At 43.0% G+C, this 24241-nt stretch overlaps 2 protein-coding genes across 2 annotated transcripts in view; one reads left to right on the top strand and one right to left on the bottom strand.

Annotated features, from left to right (window-relative positions):
• Window positions 1–16186, top strand: part of GPR183 (G protein-coupled receptor 183) — a 33310-nt gene extending 17124 nt beyond the window's left edge. Inside the window, exon 3 of the mRNA XM_073614425.1 lies at window positions 12973–16186. Within this exon, the coding sequence (XP_073470526.1) occupies window positions 12993–14072 (1080 nt within the window). The 5' untranslated portion in view covers window positions 12973–12992 and the 3' untranslated portion in view covers window positions 14073–16186. The remainder of the gene's footprint in view (window positions 1–12972) is intronic.
• The window catches only part of UBAC2 (UBA domain containing 2), a 292792-nt gene that overhangs the window by 147660 nt on the left and 120891 nt on the right, over window positions 1–24241 (bottom strand). The gene's annotated exons all lie outside the window — the stretch shown is intronic.

Raw genomic sequence — 24241 nt, 5'->3', positions numbered from 1 at the left:
AGTAAAATGTACTTCCGTAGGGGCATTCTACTCAGTGATTTTTTTTTTCCATTTAATTCTGAGACTGTCTGCAGAGTTTACCAGAACTATGTAAATATATATATTTTTTAACAGTAATGCTATTTTCAAAGAAAAACTAAAAGGCAAAAACTTTTTATCCATATTTTGTATAGATTTATGGAGAAATATAATCCTCATCAGTGTTTTTTCTTTTTTGCCCTCTGTGCCCCATTGGGGAGATTTCCCTTCACTTCCTGCCCCACAGCTAGAAGAGGAAGGCAAGAGGAAATCCCGCCAAGTAAGGAACGCCTTGCTGTCACCAGGATTAACTGAACTAGTATCACCATTGGAAGATTTCCCTATATTCCTGTTCTGGTGACCAACTTTCTTTCACTTTCGGTGATGATGGGAAACAGGACAAATTTAGAGGGTAAATCTCCTTAAAAGCGTCACAGACAGCAATAAAACCTGACAAACCTTTGCCTTTGGTTGAACGTTAAAATGGGGGTCGGCAAGCCATCGATCGTGATCGACCTGCCGACCAGGGGCAGCCAATAGGTCGATCAGGAACACAGCCCCAAACACAGTCCTTCCCCCAGCCACCGTCGCCGCTATCCTCTTCACTGCAAAGCGGAAAATGGGAGAAGTTACAGTACTGGATAGAGGGCGGGAGCTGCTGGAATTAACTTTTAACATTAACCATCAGGTGATTGGTTGCCGGGCAGTCCTCGCAAACAATCACCAGCTAGTTAAAGTAAAAAGTTAACTCCGTCAGATCCAAAGTGTGTGTGTGTGTGAAGAGGAAAGAGGGCATTGGGGGGGGGGGGGGCAGGGGACACTACAGTGGAGGGGTGGTAAAGGGGACAGAGGAAACTGCATTGGGGGGGCACAGAGGACACAAGAGTGGGGGGAGGGTGTGAAGGGAACAGAGGACTTTGCTTTGGGGGGCAGAGGACATGGCATGGGGGGGCAGAGGACACTACAGTGGGGCGGGGGGTAAAGGGGACAGAGGACACTACAGCGGGGGGAGGGGGTGAAAGGGACAGAGGACACTGCATGGGGGACACAGAGGACACAACAGTGGGCGGGGGTGAAGAGGACACTACATTGGGGGGAGGGTGCGAAGGGGACAGAGGACATTGCTTTGGGGGACAGAGGATATTGCATGGGGGCAGAAGACACTACAGTGGAGGGGGAAGGCGACAGGGCATACTGCATTGGGGAGGGGGTGCAGAGGACACTGCAGTGGGTGGTGTGAAGGGACAGAGGACATTGCTTTGGGGGGGAGCAGAAAACACTCAAATGGGGGGGTGAAGGGGACAAAGGACACTGCATTGGTGGGGGTGCAGAGGTTACTACAGTGTCGGGAGGGTGTAAAATGGACAAAGGACAGTGCTTTTTGGGGGGGGGGGGGGGGGGGCAGAGAACACTACAGTGGGGGTGTGTGAAGGGGACAGAGGACACTGCTTTGACAGGGCACAGGACATTGCTAAAAGGACTGCAGATAACACTACAGTGGGGGTGTGATGTGCAGGGGGACAGAAGACACTGCTTTGGGGGGGCACAGAACCCTACTGTGGGGTGGAGGGGGGCAGAGGACACTGCTATGGGGAGGCAGAGGACACTACTGTATGGGGCAGAGATCCCTACTGTAAGGGGAGGGGGGGACAGAGGACACTATTGTGAGGGGAATGATGCAAAGGGGAGTGGAGGACACTAGTGGGAGTGGGGGGGGGGGGGGGCACTGGACATTATGTTGTGTTTTTTTTGGGCGCTTCATAGTTTTATTTTTTAAAGGGTGACCCCCCCCGGGATCTTTGATTTCCTCCATGTTGTCCAGGTAGATCTCAACCTCTGACAGGTTGCCTACACCTGCTTTAAAGTGTAATCAAAGCCAAAGCTTTCCTATTGTTTTCAATAGGGACTGGTTGTTGGGTTTGCAGGTAAGGAAGTTAAGGAAAATTTTCCCAATGGGACACAGATGGCAGAACTATTCTCTCATCAATAACATTTTCTTTATTTTGTTGTGAACGTAACATTACTGTTGTATAATCTTTTTTTTTTGATCTGCTTCAGAGCATTGCAAAACAGCTATGTGGTTAGTTAATATTTCACCATGATTAAAATGCAAGATAGTGAAGAAACATGGCAGTGATGTATATCTCAAAAGTATTAAAAAAAAGAAAAACCTCAGTTGTATATGTGACAGGAAAGCCAAGTTTAAAAGAACCCTATGTGGATGTACCATTAACCGAACTTCTTAGTTAAGGTCCAGCAGGTGCCACAGTGGCCATCTTCAAATTAATGATAGAAAAAATGATAAAATGTGCCCTCCCCCAGCCACCCCTTTCTATGCAGCCCATTCTTCATTGTTAAATTAAATACTGTTTAATGTTACCAGTGTTTTTTCATTCTTTCACAAGTTCATACTGGTACTCATAAGGATGTTGCCATCCCAGAATCTGTACCCTTGCAAACATTTCCTGTGCCAGCTCAGTGAAAATACTGTTGTTCCTGTTCTCAGAAACCACAAAGACAAAAGGAGGGGTACTTAACATTTATGACAATTATTACCACCAGGCACTTAAATTCTGGAAACTCACAAGAGTGTTTATATTTATCTGGTTTAAGGAAAGGCACTTTAATTTAGGACAGTCTAGTTGCTCAGTGGCTATTAAATTTCCTAGCACTAAATCTATTGCACATTTTACCAGTGGCAGATAAAAGGTCTTTGTAATGCGTGACCGTATCTAATGTTGCTTGAATATCTACATGTTGCCAGGTCCAATGTTCTAATGTGGACAAGAATTCAGCACATACAGGAGGAAAGCAGCTGATGGTGATCCTTTAAGACTAGTCTCCTCACCATTGCCAACTTGTTCTTAAAAATGTTGGGTCCAAGGTTTTCATTCTGTTTTCTACCTTGCAAGTCACTGATCTGGGACAAGCATGCAAGGTAGTGTTCAGACTTTTTAGTGTCCACATACTTATCCCAGGTTAGTATGAAAAAAAAGCTAGAAAAGCATGAATAGACTGAAGTATACACATGATAACAATGGTGGTGTCCACACTCAATATTCTTTCCTTACAAGTTTACGTAAAAAAAAAAAAAAAAAAAAAAAAAACTCTAGGTCACCCCCTTCTTCCAGATGACACCACTCCATCAAGGTGTGGGTTTCTCCCACACTACAGAAAGCCCACCCTTGTCACTCTGATACCAGAATGTAAAAAGAAGCTCTAAAATCTCCATAAACAGATTTCAATTTTGAGATGTTAACATACGAATTTCATGGTTACACACAATTTACACAACCAAAAGCAAGAAATCGCTATGTTACAATACAGCAGGCATGTGTTACCGACAAGTTCTGGTAATGCAAGGCACAACAGAAATAACATACATTTACAAAAACTTTTTAACCCTTCCAAGTCAATTTTCTCTCCTCTGACATAGAAATCTGAACTACATTCTTTGTTTCATGTTATCACTTACCATTCATGCATTAGAATGCTAGCATTTCATCCCCCTCTTATATATATATTATATATATATATATATATAGGTTCGGGTTGCAATGCAAAAGGGGGAAGGAGGTGTATCCACGGTTTGTGGGTTAACACGGTCACTTTAGTAGCTCGGAGGGATGGGCCCAAGGTTGGGCCGGTGGGGGGAGGGAGGGAGGGAGGAGGGGATGGGATGGGGGGAGGGAGGGAGGAAGGGGGGGATGGGATGGGGGAGGGAGGGGCTTTGGGAGGGATGGGGGAGGGAGATGGGTATATGGTGGTATGGGGGGAGGGAGGGGAGTAAGAGGGTAGAGTGGTGTGAAGTAGGAAGTATTGAAGAAACACAAAAAGTAAAAACACTAAGATTTCAATTATTAATTTCAAAAGTTCTGGGAATAGAATATTATGTTGAGTCTAGACACAGGAATAGGTGCGAAGAAACACAAAAAGTAAAAGCACTAAGATTTCAATTATTAATTACAAAAGTTTTGGGAATAGAATATTATGTTGAGTCAAGACACAGGAATAGGTGAATGGTAGGCACTAAAATAGATAAGAGGGTGACCTTAGGTAAATCTAAATATTCTAAATCTAAACATAGATATGTTCTTGGAATATAAGGGGGGTGAAAGATGTATGTAAGAAACAAGCTATTTTTTCTATGGCCAGAACAAGGGATGTCAGGATACTCTGTCTCTAGGAGACCCGCCTAGATAAAGATACAGTGAACACTCTGAGGAATAGGAACTATCAAGAGCAGTATCACTCAACTCATAACTCGTATTCAAGGGTAGTGAGTGTGCTGATAAACACTGGGTTGGTTTTCTCCTGCAGGCAGAGTAAACTGGATAAGTATGGTCGATATGTTTTTCTCTACTGTAATATTGAGGGGCGGGATTGTGTTCTTGCAAGTGTGTATATTCCTCCACCGTTCAAAACAGAAATACTTAGCGAATTGATAGGCTTCATAGCGGACAAACCTGGGGTACCGGTTGTAGTGACAGGGGACTTTAATACGGTTATGGACAACTGTGTAGACAGATTCCCGACAAAGGGGATTCCTGGAGGGTCATCTAAGGGCCCACTCTCCCAATTCTGTGTGGAAGTGGGATGGGTGGATATCTGGAGGAAGTGGCATCCGAGCGAGAGGCAATATTCATGCCACTCGAGGACGCATGCAACTTTGTCCAGGATTGATTTAGTGCTCTGTAATGAGGAAGCCCTGAGGATAATGGGAGGGATAGATTATGAGCCAAGGGTGCTCTCAGACCACTCTCCACCGGTCTTTTCAGTTAGAATGGGGCTGAGCGTTGGAGGGGGGGAGTGGAGACTGAACCCCTTTTGGCTTGAAATAATTGAGGATGATGAGGCGATAGCTGGTTGTTTGGAAGAATTTATAAATATGAACTCAGGATCTGCCTCGCTAGGTATAACCTGGGACGCCTTGAAGGCGTTCCTTAGAGGGGTCTTCATTCAGAAAATCTCATACGCCAAAAAGAAAACACGGGTCACGGAACACAGAATAAGAGAAAAGGTGAGTGTGGCAGAAGGGAGGTATCTAGAGGAGCCAACTATAGCTAGGTATGAGGCTTGGGTAGAAGGCCAGGAAGAATATAGGAAATTAGTACTAGAGAAAGAAGAAAGGAGCAGAATGTTTCAGAAACAGAATTTTTTTTGTGAAGGGGAATTAGTGGGTAGAACTTTGGCACTGATAGCTAGGGCAAATGGCCCCTCATCCACTATAGCAGAAATATGGGATAAGGACGGGAACACCATTAGAACTACCCCTGGTATAGTGGAAGTGTTTAAAGACTACTATGAAGGTCTGTATGGGGCCCCACAGTCGGATGTAGAGGGGGAGATGTGGGAGTTCTTTGAGAAATTAAAAATAACCCAGTTATCCAGTGAGGAAAGAGATGCTCTGGAAGCTCCATTGACACTGGTGGAGTTGCAGGGAGTGGTAAAGGAAATGGCGAATCAAAAAACGCCAGGACCGGACGGTTTGCCCATAGAAACTTATAAGAGATATGGGGATGTATTGCTGCCAAAATTACTGGAAGTTTTGAACGGAGCCGTTGTGGAGGGTAGATTGCCCATGTCTATGACAGAAGCAGCTATTGTAATCTTGTTAAAGGAAGGGAAGAACCCGTTAGATGTAGCCTCATATAGACCAATCTCACTCCTATGCACAGATATTAAGATTCTGGCAAAAACCCTAGCAAACAGGTTAAAAAAGATAATTGCGAAAGTAATCCACTCAGACCAAACCGGCTTCATACCGGACAGATCGGTGAGTATGAATATTAGAAGAGTGTACAGTAATATACAAGTACCTACGGAGAAAGAAGGGAATAGAGCTATACTATCACTAGATGCGGTCAAGGCATTTGATTGCCTTGAGTGGCATTATTTGTGGAAAGTACTGGCAGAGTTTAAATTTGGCCCTAATTTTGTGAACTGGTTGAGTCTTGTATATGACAAACCGAGAGCCAGGGTTAGGGTTAACGGTGAGTGCTCCGGGTGGTCTCAGTTAGGGAGGGGGACGAGACAGGGGTGCCCACTGTCGCCCCTGCTCTTCGCCCTTGCATTGGAACCTCTGGCGGTCTCCCTAAGAATGTCGCAAGAAGTGCAGGGTTTTAAAAGAAAGGGCGCAGAGGAGAAAGTCGCAATGTATGCGGATGACATTCTGCTGTTCCTGGAAGATACACAAGCCTCCCTGCTAGGGACTATGAAACTGATTAAAGAATTTGGGCGCTTTTCGGGTTTGAGAATCAACTGGGAAAAATCGGCTCTCTTACCGATAGACCCCCTGGTTAACCCGCTCCCAGGACAGGTGAATTCCATAAAAATCGTAAATCAAATGAGGTACTTGGGGGTAAACATAACCAAAGACCCAGGGCAGTATATAACTGGCAATGTGGTACCATTAATGGCAAAGTTAAAACAGAAGAGCCGGGTGTGGGGCGGCCTTCCTCTCTCGGTCGCCGGTAGATGCAATCTTATTAAAATGATATGGATGCCGCAAATCTTGTTTGTGTTACACAATTCTCCTGTCTGGATCCCGAAGCACTGGTTTGGGAGGCTGGATAGTTTGTTTAGGGAATTCATTTGGAAAAATGGAGTGGCAAGAATTGGTTTGAGAGCGCTGCGGCGGCCGAGAGAGGAGGGAGGCCTGGCACTACCGGACCCCTGGAGTTACTTTTTGGCAGCCCAAATCCAGTTTATGAGAGGCAGCAATCTGGCGGAAGAAAGGGTAGGAAGAAATAGTGTATGGTTGTACAATAGCAGTCATGATACAGAGGTGAAGGCAGTGGAGGCTGAACTTTTTGGATATAGCTGCCCAACAACTCAGCTAATGATTAAATGCTTGAAGTCGGTAAAGGCGGTACTGGGATATACAGGGTACTCCGAGTTTTCCCCGATATGGAATAATAAAAATCTGAAGGAGTTCAGGGTGATGGGGAGAATAGAAGAATGTACAGGGCAGGAAGGTTGAAAACGTTTCAAGAGATAAAAGAGGATTTTGCAGTACCCAACAGATTATTTTTCAGCTACTTGCAAGTAAGGCATGCCCTGGAGGTACAATTCAGTGGCAAGGCAATAGAGTGGAGTGAAATGCCCTTGCTAAGGAATCTGGTAAATACCAAGGGGTCTAAAGGGCTGATCTCACAAATGTACAAGAGTATAAATAAGGCGGGGTGAGAAGGGGGGGTGGAGCCCAGGAAGAGAGCTAAATGGGAGGAAGAGGTTGGTACAATAACGGAGGAACAATGGAAATTTATTTTGGCATTAGGGCCAAGGATATCTCTATCACCGTCACAGGGAGTCTCTTATTTATTTTTGATTTACAGACTTTATTACACACCAGAGAAACTATTTAGGTTTGGTAAGAGGCAGGATGTGAAGTGTCAGCGGTGCGGAGATGAAAAAGGAGACCTCGTGCATATGTTTTGGCGATGCCCCAAGTTATACAGATATTGGGAAAAACTAGTGGAGGAAATCAACGCAATATTTGGGTCCTCATTAGAAATGGAGGGCAGAATCTGTCTGTTGAGTCTGCTGGAGGAAAATGATATGCCGAGGGACACCCAGACCGCTATCATAAGATGCCTGTTTCAGGGAAGGAAAATTATAGCACGAAAGTGGCAGGCAAAAGAACCCCCAACAGTAGGAGAATGGAGAAAAGAGGTCAAGGACATGATCACGAAAGAGGAATATTGGTATAGAAAAGAAGGTAGTTTAATGAAATATAAGAATATATGGAAGTTATGGCTCGAGCATGAATGGGCTGGATAGATGTAAGTATATGAGGTGGAATGGGTGGTGTGCGTATGGGATAAGAGGATGGTGGAGGGGAATGGAGGGATGCGGGGGGGGGGGGTAGGGGGGGGGTATGAGGGGAAAATGGAGGCTTTAAAGGCTTGTGGATACTACTAAAGATTGTATATCTATTTGTGGTCTCTATATGATCTGCTCGCTTGGAGGAAATTTGTGCTTTACTTTTAACTATGAAGTCTAGGATTAATAAAAATAAACAATATATTAGCCACAATGATGTGAAAAAAAAAGAGACGGGACAAATTTTGATTTTCAAAGTTGATACGACTTCTCTTAAAATAAATTTCGCTGAAGTGGCAAAGAAAGAAAAAAAAAAAAAGAATGCTAGCATTTCATTGTCGGTAAGAAGTTTTGCAATTGTAACAGAAAGTTATCAAGGGAAAAAAATATATTTTACTCTATCTTCTGCTTCAGAGACAATGGTATATCAGTCACTGTGTTACCTCTAGCCTAGGGGTGTCAAACTCCGCTTCATTGTGGATCGCATCAGCATTACGATGGCCCTCACAGGGCTGGTTGTATCTCTAAGACAAGTCCAGAGCAAGCCCCCCACGGTCAGAAGTCAAGAGTGCCCCGCCCTCTCTTACATCAGGGAGAAGCTGGGGTTAAGCTGGGAAGCAGAAAGTGCAGGGTCTAGAGCAGGGGTCTCAAACTGGTGGCCCTCCAGCTGTTCCGGAACTACAAGTTCCATCATGCCTCTGCCTTTGGGAGTCATGTTTGTAACTGTCAGCCTTGCAATGCCTCATGGGACTTGTAGTTTTGCAACAGCTGGAGGGCCGCCAGTTTGAGACCCCTGGTCTAGAGGACCAGAGGAGGGCTGGAGTATGCTGAATGCTGAGACCAGGGGGGGTGGAGATGAGGTGGTGCTGCGGCTGCAGAGAGAGTTGCATAATCTGTATGAGGAGCTCTGTCCTCTCTGCTGCCGACTGCTGAGATGGGGGGGGGGGCAGAGACGAGCTGCACAGAGAAGCGCGCAGGATCTGGCGGAGGAGTTCTTTCCCCTGGGGTGCCACATGAAATGACCTGGAGGGTCGGATTCGGCCCGCGTGCCTTGTGTTTGACACATGTGCTCTAGCCAACACTTCACTAATACCCTTCCCTAAAATAACTTTTATAAACTAGCTATACATGTTAGAAAACAAAGCAATCATGTTCAAACTGACTGTCAGACATTTGTCTTGCATAAATTTGAAGACAAACCTGGTACCCCCTTTGCGATGCCTGTCAGCCTGCATGTTTTTAACAATACCCAAATCAGGTTGCACTGACGATCACAACAGATCTGCGTGCACCCTTTAATATTCTGGCTATTTCTCCATTCCTGGAATTCAAACCTCCAGCCTTTTGGTGAACAAACTGCCTCCTGCTACAGCCAAATATTTTAAATCGGGACTCATCAGTTCAGAGCATCTGCTGCTATTTTTTCTGCACCCCTGTCTGTCTCAATGTTGTTGTGCGCGGTGGAGTCACTTAGCCTTGTTTCTATATTGGAGGTATGGCTTTTTTGACCGCTATTCTTCCATTAAGACCACTTCTGGAAGGACGTCTCCGGACAGTAAATGGGTGAACCCGAGTCCCACTGGTTTCCTCCAGTTCTGTACTGATGGCACTGCTGGACATATTCCAGTGTCAAATGGAATTGAGCATGATGTGTCTTTCATCTGATGCACCATTTCCTTGGCCCACCAATGCATCTACTGTCCTCAACGTTGACTGATTAATGGTGTCACCAATGCTGAGAAATACAGGCAGATACTTATCCATCAAGCTATACCATCAGGGAGGTGTGTGATTGGCCCCAAAATTATTCTGCAGCAGCACAATGACCCCAAACATACAGCTAATGTCACGGAGAGTTATCTTTAGAGTAAATAAGAACAAGGAGTTCTGGAAGTGATGGTTTGGCACCCACAGAGCCCTAATCTCAGCAGATATAGATTTTTCTTCTGTTCGATCACTTTGCATTTTATAAATTGACAAAAATAAACGATTAAAATAAACATTCTCAAAAGCATTCTTACTTTAAACCATTTCTTCACACCGAAAAAAACATTTGCACTGTACTGTACTAAATTCTCTAATAGACGTGATGATAAAAAGAAAACATTTCATGGTTTAGAAAAATAATTTATGATCTCCACTTGGGGCTTTTGGGTTTACATCTCCAGTTGCATTCTCCATAATACAAAACCTCACAAGGAGAAAAAAAAACTCACATCCCCACAGCAGATGTTCAGACCCAAGAACTCAACTGCAGAGAATGTACCAAAAGAGTCCCAAGGAGATAGTTTGGCTTTATCAATATGCCGCTTAGTGGTAGATCTTAACACTTATAGGCACATTTTACTTCTTTGCAGAGGAATCATTTTGCTATTGATAATATATCTTTATACCAAAGCAAAGACAATAAAGGCAGAGAAACAAGGTCAGAAAATTTAACCTAAACAACTTATTACAAAAAGAACGTACTCCCCAACATAAGTGGAAACGATGCCCACAGTAACCAATCAGGTTTCATCTTTTATTCTCTGAAAAAATAAAGCAAGTAATCTGAGAAGTCACTGTGGACAAGTTAGGGGTTCTTTTCTCAGGCAATTACAAATATGCCTCTCCCTTTTTTTTTACATGAGGTATGTATACATGAGGTAGGTTTCTTAAAGCAAAACCTGTGAATGAAAACCCAAACCACCGATCCAAGATTGAGGACTGTACATAAAAATCTTGAAGACAACGGTGCATAACCTCAAATTTTTTCTCCTTGAACTAGTGCTATTTATGCACGAGTGTCGCCATGTTGGATTTTACTGGGAAAGTTCTGTTTGCTGTATTAAAAAACCCTTTAACAACCCCAAACTACTCAATGTATACGTGTGGCATCCTCTCTTTACATTACTCAGGCTGCCAGAGCTGAGAAGAAATCACACAAATAGGAGCAGGAGTAAGTAAGGTTATTAGTATGGTGGCCTGAAAGAGTAACTTGAATCCATGTCACTTGGGCTATGAAGTCTCACATATAATTAATCCATAGTAAGGACTAATCTTTGGCTAGTGCCCACAATAGAAATCTGCTTCCCATGGGGACACTCGTGCGGGCTCACTCCTGAGCCCTGCTGCTTTGTCCATTGACACAGGCCCTGCTTCCTTTTCACTGGCTTTAAATGACAGCACTGGGAGCCAATGGTTCCCGCAGCCACAGCAAAGCCTGTGAAACCTGGAAGTGAGGGGAGAGAAAATCTGCAGATGTGCACACCACTATATAGAATGACAGCTTAGGTGAGTAGAAGGGGGTGCAATACTAATGGCTAGACATTTTTTACCTTAACGCAAAGAATGCATTAAAACAAAAAAGGTTTAGGGTTTAGAACCACTTTAAAGTGACACTAAACAATATACTTATTCTCCAAATATAATCCATACATATCCACTACAGAATGGACCTGTAATCTATTTTTCATCAGTTTGTTTTCTCCCAAACCTTTCCTTCATCACCACACTCTGATCATATGCAAGGCTCTATGCATACTACAAATAGTCCGTAGTCCTAAATCAGGGGTCTCAAACTGGTGGCCCTCCAGCTGTTGCAAAACTACAAGTCCAATGAGGCATTGCAAGTCTGACAGTTACAAGCATGACACCCAGAGGCAGAGGCATGATGGGACTTGTAGTTAGGCGACAGCTGGAGGGCCCCCAGTTTGAGACCCCTGTCCTAAATCTATCTCAGACATGAGCAAGAGAGGATGGCCACTTTCCTACAAACAATGAGACCACAGAGAACAAACGTAGCCACCCTCTAACAGAGTGATAGAAGAAGAATACATACTTATATATTTTTTTTTAAATCAGAATTTTGTGTCACTTTAAGATCTATACAGACTTCTAGGAAAATCAGTGAGTCACTTATGTAAGCAGAGGGATGGAAATTATGGGTTGATTTTTCACTGTGTTCTGTTGCCCTGGTTGCAGTGACAAATGTTTATTAAACACTAAATGTAAAATGGCTTGTGACACAATTATACCAATGCTAAAAACCTCAACGCTAACTTTTTTTACATTTTTTTTTTTAATTTTTACAAATTATGTGTCCCTCTCTTTTGGAAAGCTATCTATGTCACCTGTGTGAAGTCCTTCTTCAGCAGCAGCCCCTTGACTTTCTGGCTAAATGACCTACAGTGTCATTCAATTAGGAAGTGTGAGCACAGGTGGTCATAAACATACTCCTGCTCATCATGATGCTGCCTGTGCTCACTAAAATAGAAAGAAGTTACAGCATGGCGTTCAGATCTCAGAGTATTCAGAGGCGCGCAAAAGCCTTGCGTTGGAAAAGCAAAACAAAAACTCAGTTTTGACTTTTAAAGTGAAGTGTTATTTATTGAAAAGGACACGTGGAAGTGTGTCGAGAGTAGTTAATCCATGGGGGGTTCTTGGTAGTTGGAGTTGGGTTTTAATGAAAGTGATAATTTGTTTTTATATTAAAGTGGTTGTAAAGTCAGAAGGTATTTTATCTTAATGCATTCTACACTTTAAGATTAAAAAAAAAACTTTCTGTGTGCAGCAGCCCCCCTAATACTTACCTGAGCCCCATCTCAATCCAGCGATGTTGCATGAGAGTCTCGGCTGCCCGGGACGCTCCCTCCTCATTGAATGGGACAGCAGTGGGGCGGCATTGGCTCCTCCTGCTGTCAATCAAAGTCGGTGAGCCAATGGGGAGAGATGGGGCAGGGCCAGGCCACAGCTCCGTTTCTGAATGGACACACAGAGCAACGGCTCAGTTCGGGTGCTCCCATAGCAAGCTGCGGGGGCACTCGGCAGGAGGGAGGAGCCAGGAGTGTCGGCAAGGGACCCGAGAAGAGAAGGATCTGGGCTGCTCTGTGCAAAACCACTGCACAGAGCAGGTAAGTATAACATGTTTGTTATTTTTAAACAAATAAAACTAGACTTTAGTATCAATTACATTCAGCTTAGGAATGTAGCAAGCAAGCAGTAAAACCTGTGTACATGTGTAAACAAAATATTATTCCAGTAATTTAATAGCATCCAGACTTCTGTGGGTTTTGCTAAAATAAGACCTGTGTAATTAACTTGCACATACAATACTGTATATAATAACTGTGTGCCATGTTTGTTTTCCAGAATACTTAAGTGTTGCCAAGATGAATAACACCAACGGTTCCGAATGTGACTGGTACTTCCATCGCAACACAGCAAGAATTCTGCTGCCAATATTTTATACTGTGATTTTCGTGTTTGGACTCTTTGGAAACATACTGGCTTTGTTTGTTATTCACAAAAACAGAAGAAAGCTCAATTCTACCACACTCTACTCAAAGAATCTGGTTATCTCGGATATATTTTTTGCCATCGCGTCACCTACCAGAATTGTATACTATGCCTTGGGGTTTGATTGGATATTAGGAGAAGCGTTTTGTCGAATCACTGCCCTTTTCATTTACATAAACACTTATGCAGGCGTAAACTTTATGACTTGTTTGAGCATTGACAGATTTCTGGCGGTAGTACATCCACACCGTTTTAACAGGATCCGGAGGGTGAGGTCTGCGAGGATCATCTGCATTGTGGTTTGGCTGGTTGTCTTTTTACAAACATTCCCTCTATTGCTAATGGATATGTCAAGAGTAGAGGGAGATGCTAAGATTACCTGTATGGAATATCCCAACTTTGAAAATTTACCTAATTTGCCATATATGCTTCTTGGAGCATGTCTCATTGGGTATTTAATTCCTTTAATAATTATACTGTTCTGCTATTCCCAGATAAGCTTAAAACTCTGCCAGACTGCAAAAAAAAATCCACTGACAGAAAAATCTGGCACCAACAAAAAAGCAACCAACACAATCATATTGGTCATTGTGGTGTTTTTTATCTGTTTTACTCCTTATCACATTGCTATTATACAGTATATGATTAAAAAGTTACAATATGAGCCTGACTGCAGCGAGAAGCAGATCTTTCATGCCATACTTCATACTACTGTGTGCCTCATGAACCTTAACTGCTGCCTGGATCCCCTCATATACTTCTTTGCATGCAAAGGATACAAAAATCAGATCATGAGATTATTAAAGAGGCAAGCCAGCATATCTTCCTCCAGTGCAACAAGACCAGCAGCCGACGGAAGCTCACGTGATATAACGGAAGTAGTACAATGCATACCGCTAAACCATGAACCAAGTAGCACAAAACGGATAATGAAGGGCAATGGAAACAAATAAGACCAATATTAAAATAAAATAAAAAGTAACTGCAGCATAAAAATTGAACAATGCATTTGGATTGCCCTAATATGTTGATAAAATAGTTGGTATTCAATATGACAATTATAGCAAGGCAACATCACAGTTCTTTCTTAAAAGGAAGTGCCTATCTAATGGTTCTACTAGCAAGGTCAAATATTTACAAAGAAGTGCCTATCTAATGGTTCTACTAGCAAGGTCAACAAATATTTACAAAGAAGTGCCTATCTAATGGTTCTACTAGCAAGGTAAACAGATATTTACAAAACGTTCCAAGGGTTACTTAGAATAACCAAGAGCCCAGTCTTACTGGTATGGACAGCATAATTTGATGGTCTACCTATAGTTCTACTTTAAAAGAAGCGTGACTTTATCCATTTGGTTTCATTGTAATATTTCTACAGCTTTTCAGAGGGTGCCAATGTCATGTGTCGTTGACAATGCTTATGGCTAAACCACAAACAAAGCAAAACAAAATGAATAACTAAGGGCAAATAAGACCAATATAAATAATGTTAATGTAACCTAGTCCTAGACATTAAAAAAAGAAAACTATACATCTGGATCTTACCTTGTTGATGACATGGCCTGCATGATATATGATAATTATGACAAGTTATATTGCTTTTGATGCCGCTCAAAGTAGAGGTGAAATTATACTCTTATGTCCCATAGCCAGGGGTGCAGGCTTCTCCTGACACCGATCCAGAGAGCTAGTGAATATAAAGAGGAAAGGATTGCTGCTACTTCCGACCAGTCCAGGTGAACAATCGATAAGGAGCAGCTTTTCAGCCTACACGTCTCCAACACACGTGGCGATCCTTTCCACTTCACAATTATGACAAGTCTTGGGAGTGTAGTCAATACTCATTACAAAGATGGCCATTCCATTTATTTTGAAGGACTTTTTTCCAGTGATACAAAAACTGCAGGGTGCATGGATAGTATGTAGCATAAAAACAGCACAAATGTACAAACTATTGCCATTTATTGCTACCATATCATACTCTCCAACATATGGAGGAGAAAAATAGGTACACCTTGCCCAGCACAAGTAACTGCCCCTGCCCCAAAACCTGTCATTGAACTGCGGACATGGCCAAATGTATGGTTCATACCCAGTGCAAAGGTCCCTGTGTGCCTGTAACAGCGATTCATAGACCAGAAAATTTATCCTGAAACAAAGCAGTATAAAGCACAGAAACAAAAATGTATTAAATTGCAGCTTCCCAATTCCTAAATGTGGTGGCTGCATTAGTTTTCTTTTTAGCCTTTTTCCTTTATTTTCAAATGGTGATCTTGCCAGAAAGTCTTATTTTTTTAAAATACTTTAACAGATCAAGCTGTCGAGTAGCATAAGAGGGTTGAGACCAACCATTTAAGACTGACCAGCGTGCTTACAATGATGACCGGGGTGCTTACAATGATCAACTTTGATTAATTTATGTAAAATTTTAATCTCAAAAAAAGGAAAAAATGGTTTGCTGTAACGGCTTATAAAGTGTGAGCTGGAGTTCAGCTTGTTAGTCAAGTAGATCTAAATCTGCTAGCCTAGGACTTCCCTCTCCCTAGATTGGCAATAATGTTGTCCAAAAGTATCTGCTTTACTACTTTATCCAGATACAGATACTCCAAGTGTGTTACTGGCTGGATCACCAGGTGAAATAAAAAAGGGAAAAAAGGCTAAGGCCCCTTTCACATGATCGACCTGCAAAGATCCGCCTGTACGTTTTTTAGGTGGATCCGAGGGGGCCACCCATTGACTTCTATGGGCAGGCGGATGTCAGTGGAGATGTGTCCGCTGACACCCGCCTGCCATCCAATCTGAAAAGATCTGATCAAAACAGACGGATGGCAATACGTTTGCCATCCGTCCAGTGGATGGGATCGGATGAAAAACGGACAGGCTATCCATTTTCATCGGATCTCACCATAAAGAACAGCGGAGCTCTGACAGGTTCCTCCCCGCACAGTGAGCAGAGATGGGCCTGTCATCCACCGGCTCAGCTGGGATCAATGGAGCAATTCCCTGTTGAGCTAGCAGAGTCTGCTGAGCGGATCCGCCCGTGTCAAAGGGGCCTAAGACCCCATTCACACAGGGACGACTTGTCAGGCGACCTAGTCGCCTGACAAGTCGCCTCCCGTTCTGTACTATGGAGCCGTTCTAAGGGGAGCGACGCAAGTCGCTCCGACTTAGAAAAAGGTTCCTGTACAACTTCGGGGGCGACTTGGGGCGACTTGCATAGACTTCTATGCAGAAGTCGTTTTGCAAGTCGCCCGGGCATTCGTTTGCAGGTCGCCTCGCTGAGGCGACCTGCAAGTCGTGTTGCCCCTGTGTGAATGGGGTCTTAGGCCTCATTTATATTTGAGTTGATTAGTAACACACTTTAAAGCACCTACTGCTATAACATGCATTTTTATGATGTGTTTTTGATGCTTTTTTGAAGCTTTAGTGACGTTTGTCAAATGCCCTGTGCATGTTGGTTTCTATTTGTTTTAAAGGAGAAGTGATCTCATATAGGAAGTGATGATGAGGAAGTTGACAGATATTAGGTGTGGTAATGTGTTGGTGTGGTATCTGGTGTTTTTGGTGGCTCAGTAGTACCCCCGCTCATCAGTTTCCTGGCTTATTAGCACCCCTGCTCAGCAGATCTCCTGCTCACCTGTTTCCGGGCTCAGTGGATCTCCCACTCAGTAGTACCCCTGGCTTAGCAGATCCTCTTTCATGGTTTAACAGATCCCCCACCCAGCATTTTCTCAGCTCAGAAGTACATTCCCCCTTAATAGTATCCAACTCCCCCCCCCCACCACCACCACTCAGTAGTACGTTCCTCCCCCTGTCAGTAATAGTAGCCAACTCCCCACTATGTAGTAAGACCCCCCCCACCAGGCCCTGCCTTCCTCAATAATTCCTCAATAATAATCCTCCCTGCCAACACTGCTTCTCTTTCTGCTAAAAGTATGCTCTGCTGAACGCCTTTTGATCCTCCGTTCTGCTGATTCCCCACCACTTCGTTTCTCGTTTAGTCCTTGCTCCGGTCCCTGCTCACCTTTCTGCTGTATTACACCCATGCTGTACACAGTGTGTGATCTCTGCTCATCTCCTGGGGGTATATTTTCTGAGGCACAGAAAAGCAAACAGTGTGTACCGGACTGTAAGGTAACCATTTTATTTAGTGTGTAGGTATAGACGAGGCCTAAAATAAAAAGAAAACTAAGGGAGCCACTACATCTAAGAACTGTTTTGGGTTTAAGCAAAGATTGGTTAAACCTCCTGTTACATTTTTCTTTTTTTGACCATTGGTATCCGATTTGGGAAATTTCGCTTTACTTCCTGTCCCAGAGACACAACAGAAAGTTCATTCTGGCCACTGGAATACGTGGGTGCTCACACGTATTTTTTCTGCTCAACGGTTTCTATTAGTAAAGAATTTTACATGCAGACAGTGGCTAATGATCATGTCAGGAAAGTAACACCTAAGGAGGTAGATGTACTTGGATACTTATGCTGCCCATACACCATACGAAAAATCGGCCAAACCCATTTTCGAAAAACGAACATTCGGCCGTGAGCGCATCATGTAATGACCAATAAATCGTTCAGTGGACATAAATGATTGCATTTTTTGTTCGTTTTTTTACATATACCTAGTGCAAACAGTTCGGATGGGAAACACATTAACCTTTCAATTTATCGTTCGTTAGAAAATTTTGAAACTTGTCCTTCATTTTTTCGGCTGAAAAACGTCCCAACGTTTATCGACTTTGTGCTAATTAACTGGCCGAAAAACGAACGAACTGTCTAAATGACCAAATTTCGTCCGATTTTTCATATAGTGTATGGCCAGCATTGCAGTGTATATGCCTAACACATACACATGCAGAGAAAGCAAAGGTACTGGCTCAAGTAAAGCAGAGACACTCATAGGGCTTATCACAAACACATAACTAAGTTACCATTTGCAGCAGAGCCTACCTTTCTCGATGTTACAGAAAACCTATTGGAGTAGTGAGGCCTCCACCTTTTCAAAAGGTCCTACTCAACCGAACACATACAGAACATGGCCATAACATCACATAACCCTGGTATATAAAATAAAAATCAAACATACAATCAAATGGTAATCACAGATAATATTAATAACTCACTGTGTTTTACTTTCATTCGTCTTTCCTATAGCTCCACAAAATTACAAATCAAAGCCACCATCCACTCAATTAAGAACTCTGCACATTTGTTTAGCCAACAGTTAAAACTCCCACAATTAAAAAAAGAAATAGTAGAAAAGTGTATTTTTTTTTCTCAATATGGAATATGGAGGACTGCTTTGGAAACTGATACAGAAAAGGGGGCCTTGTGTATATAATCTGTTTATGGGTGCCTTCCATAGCTTGCCAAAATGACAGAAATGATGGCAGGCTAGTAAAAAGGTGAGGATATCCATACCTTCCAGCCTGTTACACTTGACACACAAAATTACATGTGAGTATGCAAAACAAGAAACTTTAGAGCTCTTGACAGCTCAGTAATGTGTGCTTGATTAAAACGGCCATTTTCGAGTTTGTGTGTCAGTTTCAGCCACCTGGAAAGATCTATGAATACAGAGCAATAATCTAAAGAGCTGTCACTGCAGTTACTAGCAAGTGGAATACAGAATGTGATTGCAGATACAAAAGAGCGGTGCCTTTAATGAATAAAATTAAAAAAGAGAAAAAACTGTGGACCAAGTCCCAAACAACAATGTAAATACTGTATATAAAAGTGAACTGTGTATCATATATTGTTTTTGCTGCAAATATGCAAATACTGTAAATAAAGATTAATAAAATGATCAGTCTGCAATATACTGTATATTTAGATAACTTTGTTCAGTGGGATAGATGAAGTATCTCACAAAAGTGAATACACCCCTTAAATTTTTGTAAATATTTTATTATATCTTTTCATGTGACAACACTGAAGAAATTACACTTTGCTACAATGTAAAGTAGTGAATGCACAGCTTCTATAACAGTGTAAATTTTCTGTCCCCTCAAAATAACTCAACACACATCCATTAATGTCTAAACCGATGGCAACAAAAGTGAGTACACCCCTAAGTGAAAATGTCCAAATTGGGCCCAAATAGCGATTTTCCCTCCCCGATGTCAGGTGTGAATGGGGAGCAGGTGTGTTAAATTTGGTGTTATCGCTCTCACTCTCTCATACTGGTCACTGGAAGTTCAACATGGCACCTCATGGAAAAGAACTATCTGAGGATCTGAAAAAAAGAATTGTAGCTCTACATAAAGATGGCATAGGCTATATGAAGATTGCCAAGACCCTGAAGCTACGCTGCAGCACGGTGGCCACCATGAGGTTCCAGACCGATTCCTGAATAGAGAGCCTGTGTTCATTATAACCATCTGAGCAGATCTCTGTGTTTAAATGAGAAAAGCTGTTTCATCTGCATCCCTTAAAGTGGTTGTAAACCCACTTAAAAAAAAAAAAAAAAAACTAACACCTGCATAGCATACTAGCTCATTATGTAACACTCACCTGAGATCGAAGCCCTCGCTGCGGTGACCGTACACCGCTCCTGCGGCCGACATCACTCCTGGGGGTTACTTCCGGGTATCGCAGCTCTGTGATTGGCCAGAGCCACGATGACGTCACTCCCGGGCATGCGCGCGGTAACAGTACACTCACTGAAGCAATGGCACATACGTGTCACTGCTTCAGTTTGTGTCAGTGCGCATGAGCCGATGACGTCAGCACATGCAAATACAGGGGATATCTCCTAAACCGTGCAGGCTTAGGAGACATCCTGGGTAGCTACAGGTAAGCCTTATTATAGGCTTACCTGTAGCGAAAAGTGGTCTGTAATGGTTTACAACCACTTTAACCACTGGGCACTTAAACCCCCTTCCTAACCAGACCAATTTTGAGCTTTCGCTGCTCTCACGTTTTGAATGACCATTGCTCAGTCATGCAACACTGTACCTATATGAAATTTTTGTCCCTTTTTCACACAAATAGAGCTTTCTTTTGGAGGTATTTAATCACCGCTGGGTGTAAAAAAAAATGCATATTTCTTCGTTACTGCTATAAACTTTTTCAAATTAGTAATTTTTCTTCATAAATGTTTGCCAAAATTTATACTGCTACATATCTTTGGTAAAAATAACCCAAATCGGTGGATATTATTTGGTCTTTGTGAAAGTTATAGAGTCCACAAGCTATGGTGCCAATCTCTGAAAATTGATCACGCCTGATGCACTGACGGCCTATCTCATTTCTTGAGACCCTAACAAGCCAGGACAGTACAAATACCCCCCAAATGACCCCTTTTTGGAAAGTAGACATTCCAATGTATTTAGTTAGAGGCATGGTGAGTTTTTTGAAGTTATATTTTTTTCCCCAAATACTTTGCAAAATAAAGATTTTTTTTTTCACAAAATTGTTATATTAGCATGCTATTTCTCACACACAGCATATGCACAGCACAAATTACACCCCAAAAAACACATTCTACTACTCCTCCTGAGTATGGCGATACCACATGTGTGAGACTTTTACACAGCGCGGCCACATACAGGGAGCACCATTAGGCATTCTTGGAGCATAAATTACACATATCATTTCTTGGCTACCTCTTACATTTTTGAAGGCCCTGGAGCACCAGGACAATGGAAACACCCCAAAAATGACCCCATTTTGGAAAGAAAACAACCTAACGTATAATCTATGAGGCATGATGAGTCTTTTGAACAGGTAAATTTTTTCTACCAGATTTTGGAAAATGTGTAAAGAAAATGAAAACGCTTTTTTTTTTTTAAACACAAAGTTGTCCATTTATACAATATTTCTAACACATAGCATGCACACACCAAAAATTACATCCCAAAATAGATTCTCCTACTCTTCCTGAGTACGGCGATACCACATGTGGGAGACTTTTACACAGCCTGTCCACATAGAGAGGACCAACATGCAGGGAGCACCATAAGGTGTTCTAGGGGCATAAGTTTCAAATCTAATTTGACTACCTATTACACTTTTGTGAGGCACTGTAGTGGCATAGATGAGCATGAATAGGGAAGGATGAGCCGCGGATGGGATGACTGAGCATGAATGTGTATGTCCGAGTATGGCTGGGTATCGATGGGATGGCTGAGTACGACCGGGTACAGCTAAGTACGGATGGGATGGCTGGGTATGGCTGAGTACGGCTGGGTATGTTTAGGATAGCTGGGTATGGATGGGGGTGGATGGGATGGCTGAGCATGCATGGATGGATGAGTATTGCTGAGTATGGATGGATGGATGATCATGGATGGATGGATGAGTATTGCTGAGTATGGATGGATGGATGAGCATGGATGGATGGATGAGTATTGCTGAGTATGGATGGATGGATGAGCATGGATGGATGGCTGGATGAGTATGACATCATGGATGGCTGAGCATGGATGGATGAATGAGGCTGCAATGGGCACCACAGATCCAGCCCACAGCGCTGCTGCACCTGCTCTCTCCCCTCTCCGCTCACACTGTATCGATCGGTACAGAGAGGGGAGAGAGGAACCAGACATGATGGCGGTTTGTTTACAAGTGATCTCTCCATCACTTGCCGAAGCATTCACGTGGTAAACGCCCGCTGTCAGCGGCCAATTACCATGATCCGTGATGCATCAGGTCCGGTCACGAATATTCCCGGGTGCGCGCCAGAGTTATCGAGCAGCGCTGTAGCCGCCATTTGGCTATGGCGGGGTCGTTAACTGGTTAAAAGGAAATTTTTTTTCTTTTTTTAAAAATAACAAACCACGTCAATGGTTTTGTACAGAGCAGCCCAGATCCTCCCCCCCCCCGGCCAGCGCTCCTGGCACTCTCCTGCCCCCAGAGCAGCACCCAAGCAGGCTCACTCCTGAGCCACTGCTCTGCATGTCCATTCACACACAGAGCTGTGGCTCAGCTTAAGGATTGGTAGGCTGCAATATATTACATTTTTGGTTTAACACCACTTTAAAAGGAGAAGTCCAGCCAAAACTTGTTTGGCTGGGCTTCTCCTCTGGGTCACAGGAGTACAATTAGTTTTGCACTCCTGTGACCCATTTGCAGCAGAAAGCGGACTGAAGTCCGCTCTCTGCTGACGTCACAGAAATTAGTCCAGGCTACGCGTCATCCCGACAATGGAAGTCTGGATCTGCCAGGTGCCTGAACTGATACCCGTTTCAGGCTCTCAGCAAGGCGCTGAGAGCCTGAGACGGCCACTCCCCGCACCTCCACAGTCCAGCGTTCCAGGAGCAGAGCGAAGAGCTGCTGATTGACAGTCAGCAGCTCTCTGCTCGGGAGCTGTGAAAACAGTAAAAATGTAGAAGTAAAAATGTAAAAAAAAAAAAAAAATAATATGATAATACAGTGCCTTGAAAATAGTATTCATACTCCTTTTTCCACATTTTGACATGTTACAACCAAAAACGTAAATGTATTTTATTGGGATTTTATGTGCTAGATTGACACAAAGTGGCACATAATTGTGAAGTGGAATGAAAATGATAAATGGTTTTCAGATATTTATGTGTAAAAAGTTTGAAAAGTGTGGCATGCATGTGTATTCGGCCCCCTTTTATCCGATACCCCCAACTAAAATCTAGTGGAATCAATTGCCTTCAGAAGTCACCTAATTAGTAAATAGAGTTCACCTGTGTGTAATTTAATCTCAGGATAAATACAGCTGTTCTGTGAAGCCCTCAGAGGTTTGTTAGAGAACCCTAGTGAATAAACAGCATCATAAAGGCCATGGAGCACACCAGACAGGTCAGGGATAAAGTTGCGGAGAAATTTAAAGCAGGGTTGGGTTATAAAAATATCCCAAGCTTTGAACATCTCACAGAGCACTGTTCAATGCATTATCTGACAATGGAAAGCGTATGGCGCAAATGCAAACCTACCAAGACATGGCCGTCCACCTAAACAGACAGGCCGGGCAAGGTAATAATTAATCAGAGAAGCAGCTAAGAGGCCCATAGTAACTCTGGAGAGCTGCAGAGATCCACAGCTCCAATGGAAGAATCTGTACACAAGACAACTATTAGTTGTGCACTACACAAATGTGGCCTTTGCGGAAAAGTGGCAAAAAGAAAGCCATTGTTAAAAGAAAGCCATAAGAAGTCCCGTTTGCAGTTTGCAAGAAGCCATGTGGGGGACACAGCAAACATGTGGAAGAAGGTGCTCTGGTTAGATGAGACCAAAATTTTACTTTTTGGCCTAAAAGCAAAACGCTATGTGTGGCGGAAAACTAACACTGCATATCACCCTGAACACACCATCCCCGCCGTGAAACATGGTGGCAGCATTATGTTGTGGGGATGCTTTTCTTCAGCAGGGACAAGAAAGCTGGTCAGAGTTGATGGGGAGATGGATGGACCCAAATACAGGACAATCTTAGAAAAAAACCTGTCAGAGTCTACAAAAGACTTGAGACTGGGGCGGAGGTTCACCTTCCAGCAGGACAACAAACCTAAACATACAGCCAGAGCTACAATGGAATGGTTTAGATGAAACCATATTTATGTGTTAGCATGGCCTAGTCAAAGTCGAGACCTAAATCTAATCGAGAATCTGTGGCAAGACTTGAAAACTGCTGTTCACAAACACTCTCCATCCAATGTGACAGAGCTTGAGCTATCTTGCAAAGAAGAATGGGCAAAACTTTCAGTCTCTAATGAAATGCGCAAAGCTGGTAGAGACATACCCAAAAAAGATTTGCAGCTGTAATTGCAGCGAAAGGTGGTTCTACAAAGTATTGACTCAGGGGGGCTGAATACAAATTCATGCCAAACTTTACAGGTATTTGGAAATCATTTGAAAAACCATGTATAATTGTCATTTATTGAAAATAGATGCAGCGCTAGTGATATAGCAAGATAAAATTTACAAGTGAAAAATGATAAAAACTAAGGCATTGTTTTCCTTCCACTTCACAAATATGGCACATCTTGACTTGGCAATATTTGCCCACTCTTCTTTGCAAAAACACTCCAAATCTGTCAGATTGCAAGGGCATCTCCTGTGCACAGCCCTCTTCAGATCACCCCACAGATTTTCAATCAGATTCAGGTCTGAGCTCTGGCTGGGCCATCCCAAAAACTTTTTATCTTCTTCT

This window comes from Aquarana catesbeiana, linkage group LG02 (genome assembly GCF_042186555.1).
Source record: "Aquarana catesbeiana isolate 2022-GZ linkage group LG02, ASM4218655v1, whole genome shotgun sequence".
Lineage (NCBI taxonomy): Eukaryota > Metazoa > Chordata > Amphibia > Anura > Ranidae > Aquarana > Aquarana catesbeiana.
This window is presented reverse-complemented; position numbering and strand designations above follow the sequence as displayed.